The 21027-nt window shown below is 39.0% G+C and overlaps 1 protein-coding gene across 3 annotated transcripts in view; it reads left to right on the top strand.

Annotated features, from left to right (window-relative positions):
* GTDC1 (glycosyltransferase like domain containing 1) overlaps positions 1–11695 on the top strand; it is a 347990-nt gene extending 336295 nt beyond the window's left edge. For all 3 annotated transcript variants that reach the window (XM_040228395.1, XM_040228394.1, XM_040228396.1), the window contains 3 exons: positions 3431–3501; positions 4204–4295; positions 9339–11695. In XM_040228395.1, coding sequence (XP_040084329.1) covers positions 3431–3501; positions 4204–4295; positions 9339–9422 — 247 coding nt within the window. In that variant the 3' untranslated portion in view covers positions 9423–11695. The remainder of the gene's footprint in view (positions 1–3430; positions 3502–4203; positions 4296–9338) is intronic.
* Positions 11696–21027: the final 9332 nt, after the last annotated feature.

The raw sequence follows: 21027 nt of genomic DNA, 5'->3' as shown, positions 1-21027 counted from the left end.
TATAGATTGTTGGCCAACGTATTAAAGACAATTTCTAAATGATCTTTCTTAAAATTAGTCTAAAGAACCTTCAAGAAGAAATGAATTCCATTAACTTGCTCTAGAAGCATATTCACCGGATATTTAGAAGTTCTCCAGAAAAATGCAGATTAATCAGTTATTGTAAATGAAGACACTTAGTAATGGGGCTAATTCTCTTTCTTATTCAGTGAAGCAGAGACAGGCTCTGAAAAGGACCAGGTACCGGCTCCGTCCCCACAGCCCTGGGCAGATGGACCACTACCACTCGGCTTCATGCTGGCTCATTTACTTAGTGTTTTGCAATCCTTAATGTGCACAGCTGGCAGCTGAATGCAGGTTTGATACTAACAGTTTAGACATCTTTAGATGTAGCAGATGGAAAATTTTACACAAATAAAGTAGGAGAAAGTGTGCAATTAGGTTTTTATCTGCAGTTACATGATGCATCCTCTGTTTTCGTTTAGAACATCACCTTAGTGGGTGGTCATGATCTTTCCTTGTATCCAGGCCCTTACCTTCTTGACACCACATTTGATGTTGGCTACATGCCCACGTACCAAACTTTTGTTTTTGTTGAGTGTGAATGAAATAGGGAATGCAACAATCAGCAAATCAAAAGACATACCGTCAGTGAGACTGTAGCAGTCCAGTACATTATGGCTACATTCCTTGCTAGTTAAGTCACTATGGTAAAATCCTTGGCAGGATTTTTTTCAATAGTTTATTCATGATGTTCATTATTATGAGTTGTAAAGAGTATGAGAATTTCATTTTTAAAATGTCTTATGGAATGTATCACTTTCTTAGATCTTGTAGACATGCTGTGGAAACCATAACATAAAATATGAGTTACTTACAATAACTAATTTTAATCCCATCTGCTAAGTATGACAACATTAGCATTTCCACTTAATTAAAAACACCCTTAAAGCAGCAATGTTTTAATCACTCCATTTTATTTACTCTCCTCCGGTGTCACTTATAATTGTAACTTTTTATTTTTTAATAATGAGGGATTTTTTTTCTCCTTGCATCACACAAAAAAGTGCTGTCGATAATTAGCAGTCTTCTGTTATTAGTAGACTCAGGTGTCACAACTGTGTCTCATCCTCATTACAGTAAAAAATTTCACCTATCAGATTCATTATTGCTAGATAATGCGACTGAGAGCCTTTGCAGGCCCTCCAGAAAAGTAATTCAGCCAAGCAAAATTATCAGCTAATTATATTTAGAATCAAAAGCCCAACAACTATTTGCAGATAAATTGTATGAATTGAAGTGAATAGATCTGAATATTAAGATTCATAGATTTAGCAGATGATTTGTTAATTGGAATAAAAAGGTCATTTGCTAGTCATTTTAACAATAGATCAATTGGAACCCTATTTATTATTTAACTGGTAGTGCATAAGAATTGAAATGATGAATAATTGTATTATTACCATGAGATGATATTTTCTTCAAAATGGCAAAATATGGGAAACTTATGAGAAGGAATTTTATAAATTTCTTTTAAAATATTGTGACAAATTTAATATATTTTAATATACAGTCCTGATATAAATAATGTATATAATAAGGTGTAATATTTTAGAAGTCAAAATCATACCCAAAAGTAGTTGTATTTTTAATTGAGGAAATAAAGCCATGAATAAGGTAATTTACAAACAAAAGGTAGAACCTAAGTTTGAAAATTTTTTCTTCCTAAATCAAATAATGTCATTCCTCTCTCACTGTATTTTAATTAGCAGCGGTTTTTTGGAAATGGCAGAGTACATGCTCATACGATGACTCAAAATGTAACTTGGCCTGCAGTTTTCTTTCGGGGAACAGAACACTCTAATTCAAATCCATTATTAAAAAGCAGATAACATGTGGACTTTCTAAAATGCCTGTGACTTCACTCTTTTGATTTTATGTAATTATAAGAGAATGTTCATATGTATTTGCTTTTCGATTGGCACAGCATTTTAAAACTGAGTGTCTTCAGATAAAGTGCATATTTTCTTTTGGTTCATAAAGAATATCCCCAGTTTATGTGCTCAGAACTTTTGTGAATGTTTTATAATGCAGTCACAGTGCAGTTTATAGTGTGCTTATGATAAGAATTTCTACACATACCCTATGTATGTAAAGAAAATAAATATTAGATGTTAGTTTGGATTTTGAAATTAATCGTTAGTAACTAGGACCTATCCCTTTCCACTGTGTTATCTTAAAACTGCTAGCAGTTCTCAAGCAGAACTTTGAACACAGTATTTTTCCAAACTTTGCAGCTCAAAGTAAATACTTTTCATTTAAACTAATTTCAGTTATAAAATAGGGAAAACATCACCCACTTAAAAACAGCTTAAATTGCATGTACTTTGTCACTGTAAATAAACAAGGTAAACATTGACATAACTTCAAACTATTCTTGGGTTGAAAAAAATCTGCAGTTCAAAATAAAATTCCGCCTTTGGTCAACATTTTGGATGCAATTCAAAGTTTCTCATAAAATAAACATATTTTAAAGAGTGTTTTGAATTTCACTGCATAATTCCTAGCCAACAGAAATTACAGTGGTATCTTTAAGGTTTATTATATGTCAGATCAATAGCCATTATGCAGGACTAACACAATCACTGAAGAGCAATACCTTTCTTCTACTTAACCCTTACTGCTAAGACATGAAGAAAAACTTCCTATAGTTGGTCCTTAGGGAAATCCTCTCACAGAGTGAAACTTTATTGTTTCTTTGTTTAATAATAAGAGTATTCTTTTTTTGGATAAAATGGAAACTGAGCTGACTTTCCAGTCCAGAAAGCAAAATACTTATTAAGGTAATCTTAATGAGAGTTTTTCAGTAAAACAGGGAAATAGTTTTACATCCTGCCTAATAGCAAACTATTTTGAGGCTTTAACTTAAAATGAAAATGACCCATCACAACAGATTGTAAATTTTTTTTCTGATGTTTTTAAAAGTGCCTCGATGATTTCTACATCTAGAGTGTTAAAGTTAAGTATTTGCTGTTTTATTTAAACATTTTGAAAAATGAACATTCTGGGGCTTTGCAGCATTATTAAGAAAAGCTGTCCATACTTTACCATGTTGTTACATGTGTTTATCTGCTGATTATAAAATGTGTTAAACAGTATTTTAAAAACAAAAAAAAAATGCAGAACTGCGCTTTGATTAATTCAGTGAACAAAACATATGCTGTTGGTTCTGTTCTATGAAATTCATATATGATCAATAAAATATTTTAAAAGAGCAACTTTGGCTTTGAGGATTGCACTGCCGACCATGTTTTTCATCCCAGCTAACTCTGGGCTCATACTGTTAACTTAGCAAACAAAACCACTTTCTGGCTGTAATGGTAATGTCTTTTTAATATATTTTTATATCCTCTTTCTAAATTTTCTTTAGGTTGGAAGCTGTGTATTGTGGGTGTTACCCGCTTTGTCCCAAAGATTTGGTTTATCCCGAAATATTTCCAGGTAGCTGCTTTAATGTACTTTTGTCTTTGTTGAAATTTACTACATGATTCATGCTAAATTAGAAAGTTTGAAAATAAACTTAGGCAGGAGCAATTGTTTATTTGGCAAGTCAACATGTTAGTGTTAAGGAAAATTTTATGTGTTTTAATACATTAGAGTAAGCTTATATTTACCATCTGTTCTTTTAAGATAACAAAAAAGCAAGTTTTCAAATAGCATTCTTCATTGTTAGCATACACATCCCATAATGATGGATTTTTATAAGCAGGTCAGCGTTGCTGCAATTGCTTACAGATTTTTTTTAATGATATACACAGAGAAAAATTGAGGACTGAAAGTCACACCAAATTATTTCAACAATTGACTAGTTAATAATATGCAACTGTTGTACAGAGTACATACGGCTATCGTACTTGTTCTTTGAAAAAATTCTCATCACTAAATATATCACATATGCATTGTGTTACATTAGAATAATGTATTTTAATCACCCAAAGGAGATGTCTAAACAGCACAACTACACAGTCTTATTTAGCATTAAACATCCTTGTGAGCTGAGGTAACCTTATAAAATCATGCTTAAATAATGTAAAACACGAGGCGGCACAGAGCAATATGCATTTTTAATTAGTAAAGTGACTAATATCGGGTGTGTGCTTTGAGGTTTTTGTTTCATTAAAAATGTATCTGTTTTTCCTGCAGCTGAATATCTGTATTCTACACCTGAACAGCTTTCAAAAAGGCTCCAGAATTTCTGCAAGAGACCAGATATTACAAGAAAACATCTCTATAAGGTAGTTATTGAGAAGAGATTTATGTGGTATAAATACCATATTGAAGTACAAAGAAAAATCTTAAAAAAAAAAACAACATTTAATTAACATACTAATGTTTAAAGGAAACATGCTAGGGAGGGATATTAGTTGTTACACTAACAAGGATTAATTAAACTGGATGATGCCAGTTGTGTTAACCTAGGTCTTATGAAATACGTGCACTTAATGCATGGTACATGCTTTTTTTTTAATTTATTGTTTTCTAAGATGACTGTCCTTTACATTTAGCCCCAAGAGACTTATAAAAATGAACCTGGATTAATGTAACTCATTAGTTTAAAAGGAAGTAAAAGGAAAGATTCTACAATTATACTAATGAGGATAAGCCTTTCTTCCCATCGTAATGAAATCTTCAGTCCTGAAAAATTCAGGTGAATGACATACGTGAAATTTGGTGTTCATTTTTTAAATGCTTTAAAGATGATTTTGAGAATCAAATGTTTCCTTTGTCTAGTTTAGTAAAATTACATAAAAACCCTCAGTTAGTTTAGAATTCAACTGTCAGTCTCCTCTCTGAATGACAGAGGCAAAAGGAAAAGAGTTTAAATAGCATCATCATTCAGTCCCTTCATTCGTTATTTTTTTTTCCCTTGTTTGAATCAAGAATTTTACATTGTTGGAATAACAACAGAGAGACTCTCCTAAAAGTCCAAGTAATTGAACTGGGATAAATCTGCTTTACGAGTTGTGAAGGTGGCTCTAGGCCATGAGTAATATACCTTTTTATATTCTTTGAATGTAGCATCTTCATTTTACATAAATTCAGTATACTTTACAATCTAGCAGTTTTCTAATCCAGCATATTTTAATTTTCCTATGTTAATATATATCCTTTCTACATGAAATACAGCCCGCTGCCTTTTTTCCTCTCCTTTCCCTTATCATGGCCTCAGATACATACATATTTACATAGTGATACATCAAAACATGACTTTGTTTCTGCAGGAAACAGTTAAACTTCAAGAAAAAGGGAGAGAACCAAAAATGCAATTTAACACCCAATTTCAAGCTCATTATCTTTCATTGTCTATTAACTTGGCAATGGTTCAGAAGGTAGCTCATAATAGTTTAAAATGCTGACTGAACAATTCCAGGCTTCAGTATTACTCCTTCAGTCAATACGATTGTATCGTATTCGTAGGAAGCTTCAAAAAGAAAACAGTCTTCCAAGGTTTACATCCAGATTTCCTCATTTTGAAAGTTCAGTCATGGTCTTGTTTGGGTAGAATGTTAATTTAGTAGTTTCCCACATAACAGACTGTCAAAATATACAGCTTATGAAATTGAAGAAATAGAATAATATGTATTAATACAAATAGGTTCATCTTCTACATATGACACAAAGCTATTTTTTAGTGAGTTTATCATCGGATTATTGATTTTTTTTCCGTTCTGGTGAATTTGGGGGCAATTTTTTTTTTCAGTTTTATTGAGATATAATTGACTTACTGCACTGTATAAGTGTGAGGTGTGCAGAATAGTGATGGACATATGTTTTGAAATAATTAATGATTACCACCACAAGTTTTAGTTATCACCCATCATCTCACAGAGGTACCAAAAAAAAAAAAAAACGAGAGAAAAAATGTTTTTATCTCGTGGTGAGAATGGTGAGGCATTTTAAATTGTATTTCCACCATCAGAGTTTTCCATTTTAAATTTTGCTTCCAGATAGGCATTACCATCCCTGTTACTTTGGATCTGCAAATCTTTAACCATTTCAAAAGTTACTGCAACAGGTTGCTTAGAGTTACAATAAAAAACACATCTCCAACTGAAATATTTTAATATGGCTATTGCCATAACATAGCTCTAATTATTTCTTTTTCCAAGAGCTTCTGGAAAAACTCTGAAGCAATGTCAACTTAGTGGTATGCTATTAATATACCAAATTGTTCTTCCTATAGCTTAAAAAATAGGAAATACCTTAAATGTTTGTTCATGTTACTATGGTTTACATATATTACTAGTCCATGCATCCTAACATGGTCCAAGTCAGTTTAAGAAATTAGTGTTTTATGCATAAGCTTGTATAAGAATTTATATATATTATTCATTTTATGTACTTTTTAACATGGATTTTGTTTCTTATGAAACTATTATACACATTGATATATATCCTCATTCATAGATCTTGATGACATGTATCCAAAAATTAAACTCAAAAATGAATAAGTTAGCCCAGGAATTAGAAATAATCAAGAGCTTTACAATGCAGTTCCCAGGACAAACTGATAAAAATCACAAGGACCACAGATCTAGTTGGGTGGTTGTAATAAGATTTAGAGCTAAAACAGAGAAGGAATGCCAGTTATAACTTTATCATTAAGATTTTATACATTACACTATTTTTTTTGCCTTATGTTTTATAAATATTCACATTTCAGGTAACATTTGCCCTCACTAAATATCAGAGAATTATTTTCCCCAAGGCAGCTTTGTACTTTTCTTAGGCAATGGAAGAGACTTTTGTGTATATTATACAGAGAGTATTGAGGTTTTCTTTTTAAATTTATTCCTTTGGACAGTGCTGTTTTGCTTTTAAAAACATATGCTTCTAAGATCTAAAAGGATAGAAAGTCACTGAATTCTTTAATTTGCTCCTTTTACATTTTTACACCTTACTCTTTTTTTGTTGTTGTTAAAAGTTTACATTTTAAAATCATCTCAACTACTTCTCATGTAGAGTTCACTTTAGGATAAGATTTTTCATATGGATTCACACTTAGAAATTTAATGACTAGAATAAGGCTACTAACACTTGGCTTTTTTCTCACATGAGACATTATACTTTCAATATGAGTGAGAGTTTGGGGGCTATAACTTGAAGCAGGATTTGAAACAGAATGCTAGTAACTGAAAAGCAGAAACAGAATTTGATACCTTTTTTTTCTTAAAGTGACTCTTTCTGCTACAAAACTCCATGCCCATGACTTCTCACCTGAAATGGTTTCAGACTTGAAATGTTTAAATGGGCATGAAATGTCCTCATGGGCATGCAAGTATGCTCCCCTCCTCTCTCACACAGACATTTTACTTAAGATATTTAGAGAAATGCATGCAAAAATCACATTTCTTAATTATTTTTAAAACTTAAAACCCTGTTCTGAATTTTTTAAAAATCTAAAGCCATTTTTTAAAAAGTTTGCCACTAGGCTCAGCCATTGGACTGCACGTTTCTTGTACTTACAGGACATGTCCCTTTCTAAGTAGGTTACACCCAGCAGCCACACACTTGCCACAGAGATAAAGTAGGTTTCACTTCATCTGTAATAGGGAGCTCTTTTATGACTCTTGAACACAAGATTCTAGAAATAATCATAAAGTAATCAACCAAGGATTAACTTCTAACAGTAACATAGGGCTTCCTTTTACAACCCAAGTAAGTCTCATACCGGGAAATTATATTTTGGAGGGGTCTCATTTTGACAATGGGAATTTACTTACTGAAAATTCCCAACAATTACTTGAGATCAGTACTTTATGCTTTTAGAGAGCCTTTGATCATTAGATTTTAAAATGCTTTAGAGGAAAATTTCTGTTCACCCCCTTGTTACCAATATTGAAAATAGCACAAAAGTACAAATGGGGTAGTTGTATAAAATATATACTGCCAGGACTAACAGTAGGTTTTCATTCCCACCCTATTTTTCATTTATTTTTATTTATAAATTGAGTGATATTCTGTGTTTAAAAAAGAGAGAGAGAGAAATGCCATCCTTCCTTTGCTTTACAAGGGTAAACTGTAGTTTAAGTTTTTTCAGATGATAGCAGCTGATTTTTATTTTGTTCCCCTCTTCAAGTTCTTTCACATTCCAGAAACCTTTATAACCTGCTGTTATTTGGAGGAGAGGATAATTTTCAGATTTCTGCCTAAAAGTGATTCCAAAGAGTGATTAAGCTTACAGTTCAGATTCAGAGCCCAGAAAAGCCATTTGCGGTTGTCTTAATTATATCAGGTTATATCTCCCCAAACCACAGCCAAGCCACTTTAAGTTTCCTTCAAGAGACTGGTCACTTTATAGTCCCCTTTTAATTTGAGCTTATACTCTAGATGTGAATAAGGTGGTGCTCACTAGTATTAACACGCCTCCAAAGTCATTACTTTTTCCTTAAAAAATGAAAACTTAAAAGCTCATGACATTTTTAGAACTTCAGAAACCTCTCAATTGTACCAGCACAATCTGAGGCAAATGATCCGTCTCAATCTCTCTCCCTCCCTCCCCGTTACTCTTCCCTCTCTTTCTTAACTTCTTTCCTTGATTTTGTTTGGCTTGGTTTTCCTTTGATTTGTCTAAGTAAAATGCAAGCAAAAAATCTTTAGCACAATAGATATACTCAGGGTGATTAAGATCAGTTAGAGGTTTTGGCTGCTTCTCTTTCTCTGCTACTAATTTGTAGCCTGGCTCTAGGTGAACTTCTTGGCCTCTATATGATTCATCTATAAACTTGGAAGAATTCTTTTTTTCTTAATTCTTAATAGCATTTTCCCCCTGAGGTCCTGCTATAATGAAATAATGAATATAAACCCGTTTGTAAACTTGAAGTGCTTTATAAATTCCACGTAATAGTAATGGCATTTCTCTTGTGCCTTCACCACTTAAAAGTAAAATTCACATTCACAAAAAACATGTATTAAGAGTGTTGTCTATCTTATGTTTAGAAAAGTTAAAAGTTGGATGATAAACTTCTAATAGCTGTCATCCATAACATAAACCAGGAAGTTTGTGTGCAGTAGAATATACCCATTTGCAAAAAAAAAAAAAAAAGGCGGGGTTGGGGGGCCAGCTTTCCACAATGGTTGAAAATATAGTTACACTTTAAGCCAATCAGAAACGGATTTCCTGAGGTGATGAAACTTGAGAACCATTTACTTGGTGGCTTTTTGAAATCTAATTGACGTAAGTTATGCAAATTTGCAATATGAATTTTCAGCATGCTTTAGTCTTTCGGTCGTTAACGCTTCTTCATTGCTTTCTCTTCTCTCCCTCCCCCTTACAGGGTGAAATGGCTCCTTTTTCTTGGGCAGCCCTACATGGTAAATTCAGGTCTCTGCTTACAGCAGAACCTAGGGAAGATTTGTGACAGATGGGGCTAAGTCACAAACTTGCAGCCTAAGGCAGAATCTGTAGAACTTTCCAGAGTGTGCCCATATTTACCTGATCAGAGAGAAAAGAAAATCTGCAGAGGAAGCTGAGCCTGGCTGCTTGTCATAGCTGACACAGAGCCATCTGCCACAAACCTGTGGCGGCTTCAGATCTCCAATCCCTGCCACCACCCCAACTCAAATTAAATACAGATTCCTAGAGACGTTATGATGGTTACACATGTCCTCGGCATCACATGGAGGAGACTGTTCAAAAAAAATATGTGGCCTGTTGTATAACCGCACTCATGTATCCCATATGTGGTGCCACATTGAATTTCCGGTTGAATCCGTTTTTATCCTTTGTACTGGATGACATGGTGCCTGAATTCTTTCTTTTCGCCGACACGATGGCAGCCAAACTGCAGCTTCAAACACTCTCACTTGGCTGGGTTTCTACCTAGGTTGCCAGGTTATCATCGGAGCCTTCTTGTGTCCTCAGAGGGCCACAGGGCCTGAAAGGACGATCAGAATGCTACTGACTAATTGGGCAGCCATCTCGGAATTGTTTGTGGGCAAAGAGCTGCTTTAGCACTTTTCTTTTAGCAAATTAATGACTCCTGGCACCGAGGTTTTAAGTGAAGGTATTAATAAGAAGTCTGGCAGGTATTCCCATGATTCACAGAGTTACATTTGCATTTAATTTATCTTAAAGAAAGTTGCAAGATAAACAGCTGTAATTCAGACAAACATGGAAAATACACTAAGTGGGGCCATCTCGCCCATAAAATGAACACAGAGATACTTGTTTTATTTTTTTTCGAGAAATAAAAATACTTCTTACAAAACCAGTAATTTTGATATAAATATTTGTCAAAAATATTTGCATCCAGCTACAAATATAATCTTCTCAAGATAAATCACTTATGATTCCAGTAGTCAAGCTGGTGTATTTGTTAATGTCAAGATATTTTGAATGGCTAGATTGTAAAATAAATTTTTAATAAAGTGCCCACTGCAATTTTTAATTAACATATCTCATTTCCATGTAAGTGTGTACATCTATCTGTATGTTTCTCTCGGAACACTTTCCTTGTGTCAGAGACAACGAATACAATTGTTTCTTTTCCCGATGAACAAGGATCTGTTTTGCAAATGTTTGTGAGATATTATGACATTTCCAAGATTTTCTTTGCATTCTGGAAAGCAGGAGGTAAACATTTGTAGTCATTAAGGTAAAGTCTGTTGATAAACCATCTTCTGTTTACTGACAGGTAAATTGTAACTCTCCTAGCTTTTGAAATGAGTAACTTCTATAAGCTGCAAAGTGAGGAGCAGCCAGGGGGAAGGGAGCAGACAAGGGCCAAGCCTGGCTCTTTGGCGTTTAGAAGGACTGAGTTGTCTAGCAGCCGTCTGAGACAGAGAGGGCACTGGTTCAAAAGTCTGGTAGGACCCATTTGATGGGTAGCACAAGTGTAAGCAGGAAATAGATCAAGGTGGAGCCTTCTAGATAGAGGCAGTCTTACAGATCAGAAAAAGCAGCAGTTCAGGGCCCAGGAGGCCAAGGAATTTAAAAGCAGGGAGAGTAAGCAGCAGAAACAACAGGTTCTACTTCTGCACAGAGTCCTCCCTGACCAGCATGAAAGCCCTATGTATGATGGACATCAGAGCACTGGGTCTGAGTCCTCCTCCCATTCTGAGAAGGCACTGGACAAAGTAGCCCAGAAAACAAAGGGCTCAGGGATTATTTGAGAAGTCCCTTCTGGTCTGAGACTGTGAAACTTGGAATCTATCGGTTACGTTCCTTTTGAGTGCAAAAGCTAATATAAAAGGGCCTAAGAGTTTTTTAGACTCTTCTCCTGAGCAGGGTTTAGCATCTAAAGGGATGCTTCAGTTAGAAAGGTGCCGTGTTATAGATGACGTCTCTCAAAACAATATTATACTCTCACAGCCAAGAGACAGTGCTTATTTCATTATGTCCTACTATTCTGAAAATGATGAGGTCACATTTCATAGTGAATCATGTATCATATGCATAACTATCCATATATACTTTTTTTAAATTCTCGGGAAAACAACATTAGTTACCATTCAGATAGTGCATCTGAAACACTTAAATATTTGCCTGATTTTGGCAAACACAATATTGCAAGTTACCTGTGTACAAAGATGTTTTTCTATACCCATAAACTCAAATCAAATTTTGGCTTTAGCTGTGCCAGCATTACTTCTGGAATAAAAATTTGCAATAAAGTGGTCACTTCTTAGAACTATACTGTTGGATTTGGTATTAGTGCAAATAAGCAATAAAAAGCAATAAAAAGTCTTGTAAATGTAGAATTTGTAACATTTGAAAAGCTACCTGTATATGTGTGTGTGTGTGTGCATGTGTCTCAACAGCCATGATATGGTGGCATGGAGGGTTATTCAGTTAACCAAATTTTGTTGAGGAAAATCGACAGTACAAGCTGACCCTTTACTTCCTGCTTTCCTTGTGCTGTGCTGTGCTAAGTCACTTCAATCTTGTCTAACTCTCTGCAACCCTATGGACTGTAGCCCTCTAGGCTCCTCTGTCCATGAGATTCTCTGGACAGGAATACTGGAGTGGGTTGCCTTGTCCTCCTCCAGGGGGTCTTCCCGACCCGGGCAGGGACTGAACACTCCTCTCTCAAGTCTCCTGCACTGGCTGGCGAGTTCTTTACCACTAGCGCCACCTGGGAAGCCCCCTGCTTTCTTCACTTTCACTAAAGAGAGCAGACACTCCCATTATTTCTTATTTTGAGTATAGATGTTGAAAATTTGGTGTTCTTTTTTAAACATTCAATTCTGTTCATTTTATTCTCTTTTAGATTAATCATTAAACCAATTTTAATCTTAAATGTCTTTAAAAGTCTGCCCATTATCAACCCTGACACAGTGTTCAGGATGCTTGTCCTGAATTTACCTAAACTGTGTTTCTAGCAAGATGTTTCTATAATAAACAGAAGAGCACCTAGTTCTTAATATACTTATTTATACCAGGTTAATTGGGAACAGATCAAAAGACCTTTCCCCAAATGCACCTGGTTTAACAAGCATCCTTCAGATATGGTTAAGTTTAAATGTCCTGCTCCAGCTCTCAGTTCTTCAAACTTGCCACATAAAGATGGCAGCACAATCAGTACGTCAGTGAAAACTCGGCCATAGAGGGCTGGACAAATTCACTTCAACACCTTGAAATGCATCTGGAAGCAAAGATTTCGTTTTATGTTGAAGGTGTTAATTATATTTGATATTTTTAAAAGTAAAATCTGTTTTTGAGAAAGCATCTGCTACCCAGAAATATTATGAGCCACAAAAAAATTTTTCATTTCAGTCTCAAGATACTTTCTGCAGATGAGAGAATCAGTTTTCAAATGAGAGTCCATGCTGTCTTTTAATGTTGACATATTCTATGAGTTTTATTCTTCTATTGACTATTGACAGGTGTCACCCTAAGTGCCTTTCTGTTTCTGTGGAAAACTGGAAAACAAGTTTCATTTTAAAATGTGAATTGAGATGTACAACGACTAGTGCTGCTATAACGTGCCCTCCCCTCACAATTATTCATTAAAATGTAATTGGGAAAGTTTTTAAACTATGTAAACAATTCTACAGGATGCTCAAAGAAATGTACCTGTCTGCTTAAAGTATAACAGAAAACTTGGGAATTAGCACCAAATTTACAATCATGGTTAAGTCAGAGGAGTGATGGTAGGAAGATTAGACACATAACTGGGAAAGTGTAGTACCTTAAGAAATGGTCTATTTCTTAACCTGGGTCATAGCGCACAAAGTCTTATTTCTACCCTTTATGACTTTTTGTATGTCTTCAATGTTGTTATTGGATCTACATTTTGATAGGAGCTGTAGATATTTTGGTTACCATGTGTAATATAGGAGCTATAATACTCTGCTGCCACGCCATTCTTAACGTTTCTCAGTTGATGGATGGAGTCAGAAAAACCATTTTCCTTTAAACAGTAAAAGAAACTGCCCTCACCACCAGTTTTGCATGAGAAGACTTTCCTTGGCTTACTGGGAGCCAAGCACTTAACTTTGACCCCGAAACAACCCATACTACGAAGGAAGTTGAACTTGACTGTGGGTTCCTTTTTCCTGGAGCTAACGATCACCGTTTCTGACTAATGTGTGTGGCGTTACAAATAGAAAATGGAAAACTAGGGCTCTAGAAACTCCTTTTTGAAGAGTCAAGAGAGGAAGATGGAGGAAGTTATTATATGAGCTGGTCTTTTTTATCTTGAAAAATTCAGAGCTTTGTGGTAGGGCACAGAGCTGTCTGAGCTGCTAACCGCTCTGCCCACTTCCTGCACTGTTACCTGTTCCCTTTCCTCTTTAAGACAAAGGCTTTCATTGTCGTCATGCCATGAAAAGGAATCCTCCAAGTATCTTTGGGATGCCCTAGCTGCATGTGAGTTACGTATGACTTCAGAATCCCCACATCCTGTGGCCCATTTTCCTAATTTGGAATTTGGGGGTCAGTGCCTTCTGGGGTCCTCCCAGCACCTAGCACCACCTTAGTGATTCCTTTTTCTCTCCTATAATCTCTGTGGTAATGACTTTCAACCTTAGGACAGGTTCTTCATGGCTCCCATAAACAGATACAAAGAACTGATGTTTCCTAAGAGATAATCTGGTACTTCCCCTGGTGGCTCAGCGGTAAAGAATCCACCTGCAGTGCAGGAGTCGGAAGAGATGCAGGTTCGAGAAGATTCCCTGGAGGAGAGCATGACATCCCACTCCAGTATTCTTGCCTGGAGAATCCCATGGACAGAGGAGCCTGGCGGGCTACAACCCATAGGGTCGCAGAAGTTGGACATGAATGAAGCGACTTGGCATGCAGGCACACAGAAGATAATCTAAAATGTGTACTGTCATATTAGTTACTGCATTTAAATAGCAGACCCAAGATGGAATGCTGGAAGATGGGATTTCTACTGGAAATACTTATGTAACACTTTTCTCAAGGAATTTGAAGTCCTTTATATCTGAAAATGTAATGTTTCCATCACCATTTCTCAAGTGAGAAAATTAAGGCATCATGTTAAGGCTTATGTAGGAGCCAGACTGCCTTATAGAAACGGAAAGATGTTTTGTGTCTTTGTCTAAGCCTTTCTGTGCACAGGACAGTGTTGTTGTCACCCCAGCTGCCTTTCAGGAAGCACCAAGTTCAGTGTTGATGACTCACTGGGACCTCTGGTTCCCTATTATTTCTCCCCTCACCAGGCAAAGGGCAGCAGGAGGTGGCCCACACACGTAGTTGGTAGAAAAAGGGGCATGAGAGACCTTGTAGTTCTGCTCATATTTTAAATATTTTTATTATGACTACTATGATATCTGTAGGGAAGCATTGCAGAGAAGGCAATGGCAACCCACTCCAGTACTCTTACCTGGAAAATCCCATGGACGGTGGAGCCTGGTAGGCTCCAGTCCATGGGGTCGCTAGGAATCAGACATGACTGAGCGACTTCACTTTCACTTTTCACTTTCATGCATTGGAGAAGGAAGTGGCAACCACTCCAGTGTTGTTGCCTGGAGAATCCCAGGGACAGGGGAGCTGGTGGGCTGCCGTCTATGGGGTTGCACAGAGTCGGACACGACTGAAGTGACTTAGCAGCAGCAGCAGCAGCAGGGAAGCATTGGGTCGCTACATCCCATCCCAGGCCCTTGCCACTCCCTGTGGTCTTAACACTCTGTAGGACTTACACATCATGTAACTTCCCTGGCCCTCCTGGTGAAACATTTATGTTTGTAACCTCCCCATTTTAGATGGGAGGAAACTGAGGGCTGAGTCCTGGCTGAGTTGCTTTGGGTCCCATGTAGACACAGGTCTAGACTTCAGTCTCTTTCAGGAGGTTGTGGTCAACTCATTTGGTCAAGTGGTATAGTGGTTTGGTGGTGGTTTAGTCGCTAAGTCATGTCTGACACTTGCAACTCCATGGACTATAGCCCACCAGGTTCCACTGTCCATGGGATTTCCCAGGCCAGAATACTGGAATGGGCTGCCGTTTCTTTCTGCAGACCATCCCTTAAAGGAGGTGAAAGGGAATATATCTATCTGTCCATCTTTTCCTCCTTCCCTCCTCCTCTTACTATCAGAAGAAAACACAGACAACTTGCTAGTAGTTGGCTATAGATTTATTTCATGTTCCTCCTGCCTGGCCTGCTATACTTGTAGTCCAAGCAACCATTAGAAGAATGCAAAAAAACTGACTTCTGGTCCTAAACTCTCTGACTTCTGGTACCTGTGATGTTTCTGAACAGCTGAGTCTTTTTGCCTTTCACATCATCCAAGTAGATACTACCTATCAAACAGATAGGCTGGCCCTCTATCCAAAAGGCGGCAGGTGGCATCAGTGCAGAAGCACCTTTAATTGTGCAGCAAGGGCCTGCTTCGTCTCATCCCCAATAGATAACCCAGAAATGACATCCTGAAACTTACTTCCCCAGAAAGAAAAGGAAGAGGAGGAATAATTTTAAAAGAAGATACTTCTAATACAGTATTAGACTGTAATTCATAGGGAAATTTATGCCGGAGATATGAATTTCTGAAAATAGCATTTTTTAAAGGGAAACACTGACACATCCTTAATTATAGAGTAATAAATACCAATGGTATATTATCTTCTGATATTTCCTTACACAGATATCAAAGCATGCAGCTGTCTTTGAAAACTGATAATCAAGTACAATATAAGTGTATTACATCTTGAGCTTACAGCACACACTTTAACTAAGCAGCCTCATGGAGCACTTAACAGTGAGAAACAGAGCTGCTTCAAGTAGAAACCTAACTGAACAAATTAGACTTGAACTGTAACTTAAGAATCATAGTCAAACCAAAATGCCTGTCCTTGCCAGGAAAGGCATTCCAAAGGCAAAGAGCATGCCAAGTAAAAAGCCTTTGCTTCAGGATTATGGAGGCAATTTTCAAAAGCCAGCATAACTTAATGATCAATCAGAAAAATATAGAGCAGTAACTTCACAACCAAAGGATGCATAAAAATTGTACAAAGCATTAATAGTGGAATAGGGAGGAAGAATGGGATTTTAACAGAAAGTATTAAGGACTTAGAAAGCTCTATTTATTACCTTCAACCCAGGCAAAAAGAAAGACAAACATGGTCAAAGAAAAAGTACGTGGACAAATGTGGGGGGTAGGAAAGGAAATGAAGGTTAAACAAGGCCAATATGATTCAGAATGAAAGGGAGGGAGGCGAGGATAAGGAGCCAGCTGCAATTACTAAATGTTACATTAAGAAGAGCTGCAATGGAGAGGGGAGGTCTGGATATTTGACTAAGTGGATTAATGCCTTCTTCCTGGGGTGTCTGAAGATGCAGATTTTAATTTAGTACAGGATTTTATTGTGAAATTCTTAGTGGGATGGGGATAAATAGAGACTTTTATAAACACTTAGAAAGTAGGAAAGGGGAACGTAATGCTTTTCATAAATTTAACTGTAATAAACATAGTGTTTGAAGCTATGGACACAGGTAAATGGAAAAAAAAATAGTCCATAATAGTAGAACTTACAGGAAATTTAGAAGAAATTTAAAAGGCAAAAAAAAAAAAAAAACACATAGATGTGTGAAGCCAAGGATTTTGAATGACTTAGGGGCTGGTTTTATTGCTGCTCTCCTTTCTCCACCCATTAAAAATAATAAATCATAACTCTGGCATTTAGAAACCTAGTCATGAACATCATTTATTAATATAAACTTGATCCTGTGCTGTTCTTTGGTGGGTGGTAAAAATACGAACTAACAAAACTGGCCTAAAACAAGGACAGCAGGGTGATCCTCTCAAACACAGGAAAACTATAAGGAAAGACAAACTCCTAATTTGCTCTTTCACCTTATTTATTTTACTGAAAGTCAAAATGTGGAGTGCATGTGGCTAAATCAAGACTGGATGCTTCAGAGGAGATTTTAAAGATTTTCCTAAATATGTATCAAAAGGGTGGGGAGGCTTGGAACCTAGTGTGATTTACAGCAATTTATTAATCTGCTCATCTACTACCACTTCTGGGAAAAGTGGCAAATAAGGAAGGAAGGCTCTCTACCTTCTACAGTGGAAGCGAGGAGAGCAGAAATTTACTCGCACTCCCTGAGTGGAATGCTGCTGTCATTTGGCTGGCAACCAGTCCACGAACTTACTGGGTTCAGGCGTTTGTCTGGCCAATAACGTTGGAATCATTTAAAGTGAAAATATGGATCGGGAGGTATTTAAGAATTACTGATATGCAGCTATTAATCTTGAATGTAAATAGCATTATTTGGGGTGTGGGCAAATCACTTAACTGGAATCTCATGAAAAAGCACTTTGAATTTTTTTTTTAACACTGTAAGGAAAATGGCACTGGTGGAAAAATTACAAATGAAAGACAGGAGAATCCCTACAAAGAGGAAGGCTGGTAAAATGACTAAGCAAGGTGGTCTTATTGCCTCCAACCTGCTGCATCGGTTTTCTCAGTAAACAGATTACTAACAAACAGAGCCAAATACCTTTATTTCTCAAGCTGATTCAGCAACAAGAGGAATAAAACACGGAAAAGTGCAATGCCTGGTGGCTCGGGGTGATCCTCAACGGTCATCCCTTTAGTTTCAGTGTTAAAAACTGAGGGCCCAGAACTAAAGATGTGTGATGGTCACAAAGTGGGATTTGGCTTCCGAACACCACCCTACCCTAAGTGAAGGATTTAGGACGTCACGGAGTTGAAGTGGCATCTTAAATCCCAGGAAACATGGTAGAGATTGTTTTGCGATCATAATGAATAAGAGAAAAGGTATCAACGCATACAACTCTCCTTTTTCCTCCAGAGTCCAGAACCATCCAGAACCTTGTGCTCTCTGGTGCTTGCAGCTATGTTCCCTGGCTTTCTATGGGCTCAACTTTGCCCCTGGATTTCTAATCCTGTGATACCAGGCAAGGGAAGCGAAAAAAAACAAAAAACAAAAAAAAAACACCGCAATCTCTAAAATTGTGAGACAAAACGTGCACGTGTATGCGTGCCTGTTAGTTCGCTTAAGATAATGAATAAGCAGTACTTTAAGCGTCAAATATTAAAACTTTAAAATGTGTTTTAAAACGTTTTTAGTAAACAAAATGTACTCTAACGGAGTATTTCTAGTCTTTTTTTTTTAATATATAGAGGGTCTCAGGACCTCTGGGTGCATCAGCAAACGGTCCTCCTACACGAGGAGTGAGCAGCTGCGATCCGGCCCCAGGCACCACCTACCCAGAGCCACCCACTACCTAATGTTATTTTACTTTTGCCCTGTTAATAAAAGAGGTGTGGGGCGAGGGCGACGAGAAGAGGCGTCCCCGCCCCCTCACCCCGACCCCACCCAGCATTCTGTCGTGGCAGTCAGCTGACACATGGAAAATGTCTACGGTTTTGCTTGCCTTTTAATCTGTAATTAAGGATTCCTTGTCTGGGGCCGGCTACTTCTTTGCTCCTTCCCTCCCCTCCTCTCAGATCTTCCGTCCTCGGTCAGGTCTAGCCCTGCGCCCCAGGGTAGGGGCTGGCGTGGCCCGACTGGGCCGTGGGCAGAGGGGTGGCGGCGGGGCGAGCGGGCCTCGGCCTTACGCAGCGCTGGCCTGCCCAAACGCGCGCGCCCGGGCGCCAGCCCCAAGCCTCAGACGAGCCTGCGCCCAGCGTCGGGAGGACAGCGTGCCGGAGCCTCCGAAACCCAGAAGGGCTGGGAGGGTCCGGGGCCTCCGGGCTCTCGCCGCGCACCTTCTCCCCCAGGCCGATGTGCCCGAGCTCCGGTTCGCGGCGGCGCTCGCCCTCGATGCCCCGTTGGGTCCCGTCCAAAGCGCGTGAAGGTAGCTCGACACCTCTCCGGGCGCCAGAAAACGGGGCACAGAGGACGTCGAGGGCGCAGAGTCCTCACCGAGCCCCCTCGGCAGCGCTTGAGCCCAGCCCTGCGAGCCAGAGGAGCCCCGAAGCCGCTGGAGGCGTCCCAGGCGACCGGACGGAGCGAGCCCCGCGCGACCGCCGCGCTCCCGCTCACTCTTGCGCGGACTCCGGGGCAGAGCCGCGCCGGCACGCGCACGCCGACGCGCGCACACTGTCGCGCACACTGTCACGCACACATGCGGGCGCGTTCCCTAGCACGCGCGCACCGACAGTCACATGCTGACACACGCACACGTGGCGGGTGGCCCAGGTCTGCCCTGCTGTGTCGTGCCGGGCTGACCGGTCCCCTTCCGCACCACCGGGAAGGCGGCGCAGCCCTGACGGGCAGAACTCTTCTCTAAGTATTTTTACGGAACCTGGTGCTTTGAGTCGGCCAGTCTCAAATCTCAGGGAGAGAATCCAATGAAGATGAAGTGAAAGCAAAGAGAATGATTTATCTCCCTCTGTCCTTTTAAAAAATTTTAACTTAAGCAAAAAGAGAGAAGGGAGTTGGGGTGGGCACTGCAACTCTCCAGGCAAAGATTCTGGCTGTTAATGTTAAAACACTCCTCTTCAACTCTCTCACATATTCAGACTTGTGATTTTAATCCCACTGCCAGCCCTAAGGTTGCTTTCCTTTACGCTTCATACCTGGGTTCTGGATTGCAAACTTTCTCCTCCTGACCACCAATTGGTTATTTAGGTGGAGCAAAGAGAACGGGGGCGGGGGGGGGGGGGCGACAGAGAGGTTAAGTAGTGTTTAGGTAGAAGAATGGCAACCCACTCCAGTGTTCTTGCCTGGACAATCCCAGGGACGCGGGAGCCTGGTGGGCTGCGGTCTATGGGGTCGCACAGAGTCGGACACGACTGAAGCGACTTAGCAGCAGCAGCAGCAGGTAGAAGAATATTTAGAAGCATCGCGTTGATTTCCAAAAAACTTGGGAAAACGTTAAATATCATTTGGAGGCGTCTTTGTTTTTAAAAGGACCTCATCCCCTCTAGTATTACTATTTGTCATTAGCTATTTATTTGTGTGTACACATTTAAGACTGTGTGTGTCAGAGAAAAATGCGCCTTGTTTGTGGTTTCAGCAGGCCGTTTGCTTTTCTGACCATCTAGGCTGTAGCATCGGGGAAGGCAATGGCACCCCACTCCAGTACTCTTGCCTGGATAATCCCACGGACAGAGGAGCCTGGTAGGCTGCAGTCCATGGGGTCGCTAAGAGTCCGACACGACTGAGCGACTTCACTTTCACTTTCATGCATTGGAGAAGTCAATGGCAACCCACTCCAGTGTTCTTGCCTGGAGAATGCCAGGGACGGGAGAGCCTGGTGGGCTGCCGTCTATGGGGTCGCACAGAGTCCGACACGACTGAAGGGACTTAGCAGCAGCAGCGGGCTGTAGCATACTTTCCTCTTTCTTTCCCACCAATAGAGATTGTCGGCCAAAGTGGTGCACTGCAGTGACCAAAGATAAGAAACCTTAGCTGGCGTGTCGGTGACCAGCACTGGCATCCGTAGCTCAAGATCTTACCCCATCTGGTTTGAAATATTCCTCAAATTGTAGACTTGAAAACAGAGGCTGGCTGATTTAAAATGTTTAAAATGTGAGAAAGAGCAGTCTAGGAGTAAACCGAGGTAGGGGAGGGTGGCCAACCCAAGCT

This window comes from Oryx dammah, unplaced genomic scaffold, assembly GCF_014754425.2.
Source record: "Oryx dammah isolate SB20612 unplaced genomic scaffold, SCBI_Odam_1.1 HiC_scaffold_27, whole genome shotgun sequence".
In the NCBI taxonomy this organism is placed as follows: domain Eukaryota; kingdom Metazoa; phylum Chordata; class Mammalia; order Artiodactyla; family Bovidae; genus Oryx; species Oryx dammah.
This window is presented reverse-complemented; position numbering and strand designations above follow the sequence as displayed.